Genomic DNA, 11,746 nt, shown 5'->3' with positions numbered 1-11,746 from the left:
CCCAGAGCTGGAGACTAAGGAGTGGATGTCATGTGGACCCCAGCCTTGTTTTGGAGGACATTGGATTTGGGAATGCTAGGGACCTTGCTCTGGGTGACGCCAGGACCTGTGGTTCTGGGGGTGCTATGATTATGGATCTTTGAGACGCCAAGGGCTTGTTTTGAGAGGATCAATAGATTAGAGAACTAGTTTCTTAGCCTGAGAGAGCAAGAATCGGGGAGTTCTGAAAGCCAAGTCTTCTATTTCAAGGGACACAGAAAGTGGGAGTGCTCTCCTATCGGCTCAGAGCGTAGCAAGGATCAGGGGGTCTCAGAGCCCCACTGCTGGTACGTCAGGGGACACTAAGTCTTGGGGGTAAGGCGTATGAGGCATGGTATCAGGGTCAGTGATACCCTACTATTTCTGTCCCTCCCACTGGCACTTCTCACCAACGTTGTCCTCAAGAGCAAGCCCCCAGGAGCCACATGCCCTGCCCCATCTGGCCTTAGCCCCCAAAACACACCCAGGGTAATCTAAGACCTACAGGAAAACAAGTTCTGGCTCTCCCTCCCTTCAACAGCCTTGCACGTGGGAGGAGGTGTCCAGCTCCCAGCCAGCAGGCGCAGGCCCTTGGCCAGCATCCGGGTGCCTGCGGGGCAGGGGTGGGGCCCTGGGGGAAGGAGAGCTTTAAAAGACTCCCCAGGGAGGCTCTCCAGCTCAAGGCTCACCGCCTGCCTGCCCTTGGACACCTCTGTCACCATGTGGTTCCTGGTTCTGTGCCTCGACTTATCCCTGGGCGAGACTGGTGAGACGGAGCGGGGGATGCGGGATGGGGAGCGGGCCCTCACCTCCTCATATGTCCTTCCCTTCTCCCCCAGCACCCCAGCCTCATCCCCCAACCCACGGCCCACCCCAACACAGCCCTCCAACCCACAGTCCATCCCAAGTACCAGGCTCCCCCTGTCTCCCCAGCTCCATCCTAAAAACCTATCGCAGCCCCTGCACCTTCATCACATTCCTCACAGTCCTCATTCCACACTAAGTCCCTGCTCCCTCCCAGGGGCTCCTAGAACCTTCTCCCTGCCCCCAGCCACTTTACCAAAGAGGCAAATTCTGGGCCATCTCTGTCTCTCTTTCAGGTCTCCCATTCTTCCAAGGTCTTCTCCCAATCCCACGGGTCCTTGGGACGCTCATCATCCCCCTCTACCACCTAGTTCTCTATGGCTCAGTGATCTGGCTCCTGAGCTCATGAATCCCACCAGGTCCCAGTGATATTTCCCATCCAGCTGTCAGCTCTCAACCTTGTCCCCCAGACCTGGACCTCTGGCTGCTAATCCTGCACCCGGACATGCAAATTCCTCCAGACACTCTTGCTTCTTCTCAGCCACGCTACTTGAGCTGTGACTCCATGTGGGCTCCCCACCCTGGTATGGGGGTTCTGAACATTTCCCCTCCTTCATTGAATCTTTGCTCCAGACCCCTATCCAGCACTGCCAGTCTTCTCCTCAAGAAAAATACCCAGACACTCCCAACAGCAACTTCTCTCTCACAGAAAATCCATCACTCCCTCGCTTCAGGTCTTCTCCAATGCAAATCCCTTCTTTTAGCATCTCTGCTTTTCCAGGACCCTCAAGAGCCCCAATACTTTACAAGCCCCGTTGTCCTGCCCTGACCTCCCTTGGGTTCCCCAATAGGTGATTCTAGGATTCCACGTCAAGCAGGGCCTTGAGTCCACCCTACATCCACTTGGCCCCCACGTCCCTCCCTTCTCCATTCCTGCCCTTGGAGCAGACTAAATGAACCATAAATCACTCCATGACCCTCATCCCCTTTAAAAACAAAGATCCCAATCAATATCCTATCCCATTGATTATCACTCACCCCTCCCTGCTCAGCCCTGGCCCCAGCCTGACCTGAACCGTATCCCCCAGAACCCTCACCCCATTGGAAGCCATTCCTGGTTCACAGGACCCCAAACCTTCACAGGATTTCTCCCAGTCTAAGCTTTTCATTCGCTCTTTGACTTAGAACCCCAAATTCTCCCAACTCTCCCAGCCCCAATCCAGGCACCGTAAATCACACCCAGATTCCCCAGCTCAGACGCTCTTCTTGGCCTCTCGGACCTGATTCCCCAAATCTGCATCCTTTTAAGAACCCGGAAGCCCAACGCTGGCCCTAAACATTCACAGCCTGAGGTCCCGTTAACCTCCCAAATCCTCCCTGCCCCCAGCATCTGGGCTGCTCTCTTGGGACCATTATCCCTGGTTTTCAGAATCTCTTTCTCAGAATTCACAGCTTCCTCTCCCTCAGTCCAAGACCCCAAGTCACCCCCAAAACACCCGACTCCCACACCACATGCTGCTCCAAATGCTGCCATGTTGTCTCCTACCCTGATCCCTGGGGTCGACTCTGCTCTCTGCATAAAATCTCCTCACCCAGAAACAACCAATATCCCAAAATCCCAGGGACGGTTCAGGAATTCCAGGTCCTTCCCAACACACATTGCCCATGTTCCCAGACCCCCAGCCTGGTCCTCTGCCCCCATGTGCCCCTAACCCCACCGCACAGCTCCCTCTTCTAGCCCAGCCCCCCAGCCCCATGGCTAACCTCCACCCCACTGACCTAGCACCCCTTTCACAGGCGCCCTGCCCCCCATCCAGTCCCGGATCATAGGAGGCTGGGAGTGTGAGAAGCATTCCAAACCCTGGCAGGTGGCTGTGTATCATCAAGGGCACTTCCAGTGTGGGGGCGTTCTGGTGCACCCCCAGTGGGTGCTCACAGCCGCTCACTGCATGAGTGAGTGAGTAGGGGCAGAAGGTCTGGGGGGGTTGGTGGCATCTGTGCTCCCACAGGAATGGTCAGCCAGGACCATTGCCCTGGGATAACCTCAGGGGAGGCTGGGGGCTGAGGGAGAGAAGGATGGCACTGGTCCAGGGCCCATGGAGAGAGGCAGGGCTGGGATTGGACGGCCCCAGGGAAGCCCTGCCATGGCTGCCTGGTCTCTCTGTGTCTCCCCATGTAACTGTCTCTCTGTCTTCCTGTTTCTCCCTCTGTCCTGTCTCTGTTGTGTCTCTCTCTGTGTGACTATGATTTGTCTCTATCTCCCCCTCTCATCTGTCTCCATGTCTCTGTGTCTCTCCCTGTCTCTGTCCATCTCTGGGTCTCTCAGCTGCCATCTCTGTCGCTGGGTGTCTCACCCTCCATCTCTCCGCCCCATCTCTCTCTCTCTCTCGGTGTCTGCCCCACTCCCTCTACCCCATCACCGCTGAGCACACTCACCCCCAGGATGGGACTGCAGGGACCCCCAGGGAAAAGGAAGGGATCATCCCAACATGGGGGGGGGGGGAGACTTCTCACGCTGCCCAGCCCCTCTCTCCAGGACAGTTGTCCATCCAGGGGGACACAGGGGTGGAAATTAATAAAAGAAACCTCAACTAAATTGGAGTGGCGAAGGCCTGTAGGGGGAGCTCCCACGTCCTATCACACATCGTCAGTTACACCAAAGGATGCCTGCATCTTGGACGGGAAGTAAAACCACTTTGCTACTGAGGGAAGATTTCTCTCCCAACCTGGCAACAGTCCAGCCAATGAGAAGTGATGCAGCTCAGCCAATGAGAAACGCTGCAGCTCAGCCAATGAGAAACGTTGCAGATCAGCCAATGAGAAATGTCGCAGCTCAGCCAATGAGAAATGCTGCAGCTCAGCCAATGAGACGCTGTTGCCACCCTGAACTGTTACTTTCCCCCAATGGACTTTCCTTTAGAACAGCCCCTCCCTCCTGCCTCTGCCCCCCCTCCCGCCCTCCCCCCTCTTCTCCCTCACTCGGTCTCCCCATCCCTGGCCTGGTCTCCCCTGTTTCTCGTTTGCTCTTTTTACTTCCTCCGTGCTTACTCACTTTCTCTATTTCTCCTTCTCCTGCCTCTTCACTCTTTGCTTCTTCCCTGTGATGAGTTCTCACTGTCTCTTTTTCTCATCCTCTCTCTTAACTGCTCCTTCTATTTCTCATTCTTCTCTCTGTCTTTTTCATTCTATCATTTTAACCTCTCTTTTACTCCATTTCTCTCCAGATCTGCCTCTTTCACACTGTCACATTTCTTTCTTTCCTCCCTCACTCTATTTTTCCTCATGACTCTTTCTTCTCTCTTCATGATCTTTCTTATCTCTCTCTTTGTTTTTCTCACTGTTTCTCTTTCTCTCTTCGGGACCCTCCCCCAGGCTCCCCTGCCCCATCTCCCTTCTCCCCTCCCCTCTCCTCCTCATTCCCTCCATCCCTCTTTCTCCCCAGCGATTACCAGATCTGGCTGGGGCGCCACAATCTGTCTGAGGATGAAGACACAGCCCAGTTCCACCAGGTCAGTGACAGCTTCCTAGATCCACAATTCGACCTGAGCCTCCTGAAGAAGAAATACCTGCGCCCTTATGATGACATCAGCCACGACCTCATGCTGCTCCGCCTGGCTCAGCCCGCCCGGATAACAGACGCTGTGAAGATCCTGGACCTGCCCACCCAGGAACCCAAACTGGGAAGCACCTGCTACACCTCGGGCTGGGGCCTGATCAGCACGTTTACAAGTACGCCAGGGCCGGACACACCGCGTGGAGCCCGGACAGCGGGTCTGAGGGGGGAGGCTGGGGGCCCAGACAGTGGGGTCTGAGGGAGGAGGGGACTGAAAAGCCAGGTGCGACTGGCCACAGCTCTGTCTCTCCATTGCCCATAGACAGAGGGTCAGGCACACTCCAGTGTGTGGAACTCCGACTCCAGTCTAATGAGAAGTGTGCCCGAGCCTACCCAGAGAAGATGACCGAGTTCGTGCTGTGCGCTACCCACAGGGATGATAGCGGAAGCATCTGCCTGGTGAGCCGCCCTCTCCTGCTAAGATGCTGCAGCTCTGGGGGAGTGGACCCAGATTCAGGGCCGGGGTGTGAGTGCCTAACCAGGCATTGTCTCTCCTGCTTCCCGGCTGGAGCTGCCCCCCAGTGTCTCGGCTCCCTCCCCCATATGCCTGCCCTTCCCACACCCCCATCCGGGCACCATCAGCATCTCACTGCTCCACATCATAGTTCCCCCATTCCTTCCTTCACCATGTGTTTACTGAGCATGTACTACCTGCTTGACACTGTCCCAGGCCCTGGGAAGACAGCAGTGATCAGACGGAGAAGAGCCTCCACCGTGGAGCTCTCATTCTGGGGAGGGGAGACAGACAGACAGACATAGTGAACATGGCACAGAAGTGATGGTACTTGTCAGGAGGTGAGGGAGCTCTGGGGGCGGGAGGAGAGAGAGCAGAGCCAGGGAGGTGGCTGGTGTGATGAGGGGGGTGACCTCGTGCGGAAGGTGAGGCTGGGCAGACACCTGCAGCAGGTGAGGGTGAGCCGCGTGCTGTCTGGGGGAAGAGCAGAGGGAACAGCAGGTGCAGAGGCCCCAAGAGATGTGGGCCTGGTGTGTGTGAGGACCAGTGAGGCCAGTGTGGGTGGAGCCCAGCGAGCAGGGGAGAGGGCGGGAGGTGACGGCTCGGGGAAGAAAGGGCCTGTCCTGCGGGGCCTCCCTGGGTCCAGGGGAGGACTTTGCTCTTCCTCTGAGGGACCCAGGAGGGGCAGGTGGTGCTGAGCAGGAGCAGGACAGGGTCTGGGTTGGGTGTTCACAGGTCCCTCTGGCATCCGTGTGGGGTGAGTGTGCAGGGGTGAGGAGAGGCAGGGGGCCCAGTAGGGGGTGAGGATGGGGCTGCCAGGGTGGTGGCAGGGACTAGGGGAGACGGAGTCCACTCTGGATACCTCGAAAGGGAGCCCACAGGATTCGCTGACCGAGTGTCAGTGGGAGTGAGAGGTGGTGAGGACTAAGGATGATCCTGAGCTTTGGCCTGAGTGTCAGCTGAGCAGCCCCAAGGAGATGTTCACACCCCCCACGACACACACACACACACACTCTCACCAAGTCCTACTTGAGCCCAGCGTTTCCCACCCAACCTGCTCCTTCTCCTCCCCCTGGTTCCTCAGTCCACCAGCAGCCCTCCCTCTGGTCCCTCCCTCCACGCTCGTCCCTCCTGCCCCCTGACTCTCACTGACGTCCCCTCCTTTCTGTCCCATCGTCCCAGCCCCAGATCAGGCCTTGTTCCCACCTGGACCCTCACCCCAGCCTTCTTCACACGCTCTCGGCCCTCAGTCTCTCTGTCCAGTCCGTCCCCACCTGGCCCAGGGGGTCATTCTAATCTCAGAACTGGCCTTGCCCCTCCCCTGCTCACCCACCTTCCATGGCTCCCCAGTGCCCCTGGGAGAGGAGGGTGTCATCAGAGAAAGCTTCCTGGGAGGGATGACAGCGGAGATGAGCCCTGAGGGAGGAAGTGTCCCGGAGATGGATCCTGTTCCTCCTCCCCCTGACCCGTCTGCAGGGACCATCCATGGGCAGAACCTGGACCCTGCATCCCATCCCCAGTGGCCAGGACGTGAGCCGCTCTCCCTTCCCTTGAAATCCCTTCCTCCCTTCTCTGGGAGTGGACTCTGGGGATAACTGTCTCTTTGCCCATAGCTGGGGGGGGGTCGCTGTGTGTGATCTTTGACCCCAGGTCTGAGAGGTGGGGCCCCACTGACTCTTCTCGCTCTCTCTCTTCCTCTTCCGTCCTAGGGTGACTCAGGGGGCGCGCTGATCTGCGACGGTGTGTTTCAAGGAATCACGTCATGGGGCTACAGCGAGTGTGCCGACTTCAACGACAACTTTGTCTTCACCAAGGTGATGCCCCATCTGAAGTGGATCAAGGAGACCATAGAGAAAAACAGCTGAACGCCCGGCCCTCCTGCTAACACGATTAAAATAGAATAATAAGCAAGTCATAGCATCATCTGTCTTTTCTAGTTGTGGAGCCCCCGGAAGCTCAGGACCCACCTGGCCAAGGCTAGACCCTCCCAGCCCTCCTGATGTGTGTCCTGCGCTGTGGAGTCAGGGGTGGGGAGAAAGGAAGAGTCAGAGACAGGTGTAGACCAGTGGTTCTCAAATGGACACAGTTTTGTCCCTCCCTCTCGGGAAACATTGGCAGTGTCTGGAGACATTTCTCCCACAGGTTCTGCAAGGACACAGGCAAGGAGGTGGATGGCCACGTTCTCCGTGGCGGTGGAGGGATGGAGGCAGGACAGGTGTCCATTTTGGGAGAGTGGACAGTGACATGTGGTAGATGCTTCCTATGGAGCAATAAGCAGAATTTGGGAGTGAGATGCACCAGACACACACACAACAAGGATGGACCTTAAAGCCTGGCTATATTGGTTTCCTAGAGCTGCCATAACTAAGTACCACACCTTGGGTACCTCAAAACAACAGAAATCTATTCTCTCACAGTTCTGGAGGCTGGAACTCCATAACCAAGGTATTGGCAGGGTTGTTTCCTTCGCAGGGGTTCATAGGCAGAATCTGTCCACGCCTCCTTCTAGGCTCCCTTTGTTCCAGCATTCCTTGGCATTCCTCATCTTATGGTAGCATAACTCTAGTCTCTCTCTAAATGTCCACATGGCCATCTTCCCACTGCATCCTCGTCTCTGTTTTCTCTTCTTACAAGGCCATTAGTCATTGGATTAGGTGCCATCCTAATCCAGGATGACCTCATCTTAACTCATAACATCTACAAAGGCCCCTGTCTCCAAGTATGGTCACATTCACAAGGAGCAGGGGTTAGGCTCTGGGCTTATCTTTAGTTGGCTTCCACTTTGTTGTATCCAGTCAGACAACTGGCAGAGGTTGGTGTACACATTGAGTTTGTTGAGTAGGTCACACAGAAATCGTCCCAAGGATATGAAGCCCTGAAGGAAACTATCACAGTCCAGGATGCCCCCAGGGTCACCCTTGGGAGAGAGTGAGAGGGGAAGTGAGTCACTGAAGTGAGAGACTTTCAGAAGGAACAGGGCAGCCGAATATACACAAGGACAAAGACTCAGGGACACACACGGAGACCCAGGCATGGAAAGAGAGACAGGTTTGTAAACAGAGGCAGCATTGGTCACCCTCCCTTTAAAAAACCAGCCTCAGGAGAGACATCAGCAAAATGACAGAGTAGGCAGCTACAGACACCCATTAATCAACAGAAAGATTGAAAACAAGCAGACACCGTCAGAACCAAGTATGTCAGAACTCTGGAACAGTCAAAGGTTTACAGCAACCAAGCAAATGCTGAGTCAAGAAAAAAGGCAACTTAGAAATGGGAGAAAAGCTTTGCAGAGTTTTTATTGGCTCCAGATCTGGCGCCTCCCTGGTTTGACAGTAGTCCTGAGGATGGCAGCCTACACTCCCAGGGTGGGACCGTGGTCTCTGATTCTGAAGGGAGCACAGCAGATCTTATACACAAATTATTGTGTTTGTCTATTCCTACCTGTCTTGGTTAACCTGAAGGACTGACAAAGGGTGCTTGTCTCTATTCCCCCAACTCAGAACTCACTCAGGGAGGAAAAGTGGCAGGCATTGTCCAAAAACATCGCCAGGAAAAGGAAAACCCCACAGCTGCCTGGGACAAAAGATTGTAGTTACAACATAAAAGGTACTATCTGAAGCCTGGAAAGAAAACTGGAGAATATTTTTGGCAAATTGGGGCATTTCAAAGGGTACATGTACACTAGGGGAATTTAGAAAGCCACACTCATGCCAAGGGCAGACCATATACACAGAAAAGACCTGAAAAGTCCCTAAGCTTTCATCTCCTGCTGATCACTAGGCTGAGCACCAGGAGGAAGTGAAGACAAACGCTGGGTTATTTTAAAAACCTGGCTAAGAGTCAGAGGAGTAATGCAACACTGAGCCAATCGACAAAGGCTGGGACAGGTGTAGATATTCCTCCTGATGCTCAAGGAGATGTCCATCAAAACACTAACTGAATGCAACCTAAAGGAACAGGGACTTCAGTAACCACACACAACAAGGAATAAAGTCTTTTGTAGGAAAAAAAAAAGTTTTGAAATATCATTAAACCAATGGACTACTACAGCCTACTACAGTCAAAAAGAAAAAAAAACTTGAGGGAAAGGAGAAATCTTATTTTTATGGTTAACATGCTATAATGTGCAATTTTCAACAACAAAAAAGGCATGCAAAGAAGCAAGAGTATATGGCCCATTCGAAGGAGCTAAATAAAGTAGCAGAAACCATCCCTGAGGAACCACAGACATTGGATTACTTCTATACAAAGACATTAAAATAACTGTCTCAAATTTGCTCAAATAACTAAAGGAAAACACGGACAAAGAACTGAAAGAAATCAGGCAATGATGAATGCATAAAATGAGAGTATCAATAAAGAGATAGATCTTATAAAAAGGAACCAAACAGAGCTGGCCCAGTGGCATAGTGGTTAAGTCTGTGCACTCTACTTCAGCAGCCCAGGCTTCATGGGTTTGGATCCTGGGTGTGGGACCTAGCAACACTCGTCAAGGCCAGCTATGGCAGCATCCCACATAAAATAGAGGCAGATTGGCACCAATGTTAGCTCAGGGCCAATCTTCATCAAAAAAAAAAAAAAAAGGAACCAAACAGAAATTCTGGAGATGAAAAGTACAATACCTGAAATGAAAAAGTCACTTGGGGCTGGCCAGCCCTGTGGCCAAGTGGTTAAGTTCGTGTGCTCTGCTTCGGCAACCCAGGGTTCACCGGTTCAAGTCCTGGGTGTGGACCTACACACTGCTCATCAAGTCCTGCTGTGGTGGCATCCCATACAAAGGAACTAGAATGACTTACAACTAGACAAATATGTACTGGGGCTTTGGGGAGGGAACAAAAAGAAGAAGAAGAAGTTTGGCAACAGATGTTAGCTCAGGTGCCAATCTTAAAAAAAAAAAAAAAAAAAAAAGCATTTACCAGCAGAATTGAGCAGCCAGAAGAAAGAATCAGCAAACTTGAAGGAAGGTCATTGAAATTATCCTGTCTCAGGAACAGAAATAAAAAAAAGAACAGTGAACAGTGGACAGAACCTAAAGGACATGTGGGATACCATCAACTAAAGCCACATACACATTATGGGAGTCCCACAAGGCAAACAGACAGAAAAGGAGGCAGAAGAATGTCTGAAAAAGTCATGGCCAAAAACCTCCCAAATCTGATGAAATACATGAATCTACACATCCAAGAAGCTCAATAACTCCAAGTAGGACACACTCGAAGACATCTGAACTGAGACGTATAATTAAACTGTCAAAACACAAAGACGAAGAGAAAATCCTGAAAGCAGCAACAGAGAAGCAACTGGTCACGTGCAAGTGACCTGCTGCAAGACCAACAGCCAATTTCTCATCACAAACCAGGACACCTAAAGGCAGTAGGATGGCATATTAAAAGTGCAGAAAGAAAATAAACCATCAAACAAGAATTCTACATCTGGCAAAACATTTCTTCAAAAATGAGGGAGAAAGTAAGGCATTTCAAGAAAAACAAAAGCTGAGGGAGGAGGTGACCAGAATGCCCATCCTACAAGAAATGCTAGAGTCCTTCAAGTTGCCATGAAAGGACACTAGACAGAAACTTGAAGCCATGCAAAGAAATAAGGATCTCCGGAAAGGTACTACATAAGTAAATACAAAAACCAGTAATACTACATTTTGGGATGGTAACACCGCTTTTTCTTTCCTACAGAATTTAAGACACAAATGCATGAAAAGTAATTATAAATCTGTTTTACTTGGCACATGACTTAGAAAGATGTAATTTGTGAGAACGATGACATAAAGGGGGAGCAGAGGTGTAGTTTTCATACGCTCTTGAGGTGAAGTTGGTATCGATTCAAATCAGGTTGTTACAAATTTAAGATGTTAATCGTAACCCCTCCAATTAACAGTAAGAAAATATTTTTTAAATGTATACACAAAAGGAGGTGAGAAAGGTAGTGCCCTGTGTTTCCTAGCATCGCTGAGCAGTTATTATATGCCAGGCAGGAGGCTTAATCCTTACAGATGTTCATCTAATCCTTGAAATATTTATACGGGGTGGGCACTACTGGCCTCATCTGACAGAGGAGGGGGCTGTGACTCAGAAAGGGGCAGCCACTAGGTGGAGGGAATGAGTTCCAGGATTTGGAGGCTACTGCAAGTGGCAGTAGCATGCACAAGATTTATTTGGATGTTTATTTGGTTTGCATTGGTGGGGGGTTAGAGGATTCCCCCATGACATGAGACGTTCCAGTGGACCAATTTCCAGGGGCCCACCATCCAGAGGGCAGAGGGGAGGCAGGTCCAGGGAGCTTCTAGAGGAGAGGGAGCTCAGAGAGGAGGTTTCCCTGGTGATGTCGCCCAGCAAGTTGGGAAGCCCATGGGTAAGAGAGCTCCAACGTGCCACAGTGCAAAGGGCCTGTATTCATAGGGCACAGGTGGCAGATGAAGTTTCTTGGGGTGTTCAAAGCAAATGGCTAAAAGTATGTTTGTTTGGGCTATTTTTAAATTATTGGATATGTAAATTTTTGAGTTTGCAATCCTAGGCTTTTGAGCTGATGGGTCTCAGCCTGCTGTGAAGAAATAAACGTACACACCAGTATACAAAATCCACCGCTGGCTCATTTTTATAACAGTCAGCCAAGTTCACCTGGATGCAGGGGTTCTGGCCCCCACCATCAGCCACCACATACAGAGAAATTAACTGTGACGTGATGCCCACGCCGTGGAGAGGGTGACAGTGGACTGAAATCAGCACCCACTCTCATCTCTGGGGGATCCTTCACCTCCTTCAGGCTCCCAACCTCCCCTCAGGCTCTCTCTGCCCCTCTCTCCTTCCAGCTCCCACCTGGCCCCTGTTCCCAGCTCAGGCCCCCGC

At 52.2% G+C, this 11,746-nt stretch overlaps 1 protein-coding gene across 3 annotated transcripts; it reads left to right on the top strand.

Annotated features, from left to right (window-relative positions):
• Positions 1 to 698: 698 nt before the first annotated feature.
• Positions 699 to 6,800, top strand: KLK1E2 (glandular kallikrein precursor). 3 transcript variants are annotated; one of them, NM_001081893.2, is given in 5 exon segments: positions 699 to 784; positions 2,620 to 2,779; positions 4,265 to 4,551; positions 4,698 to 4,834; positions 6,599 to 6,800. In NM_001081893.2, coding segments are annotated over 5 exon segments (786 nt in total). In that variant the 5' UTR covers positions 699 to 738; the 3' UTR covers positions 6,755 to 6,800.
• The last annotated feature ends 4,946 nt before the right edge of the window (positions 6,801 to 11,746 follow it).

Source organism: Equus caballus, chromosome 10 (assembly GCF_041296265.1).
Source record: "Equus caballus isolate H_3958 breed thoroughbred chromosome 10, TB-T2T, whole genome shotgun sequence".
Lineage (NCBI taxonomy): Eukaryota > Metazoa > Chordata > Mammalia > Perissodactyla > Equidae > Equus > Equus caballus.
This window is presented reverse-complemented; position numbering and strand designations above follow the sequence as displayed.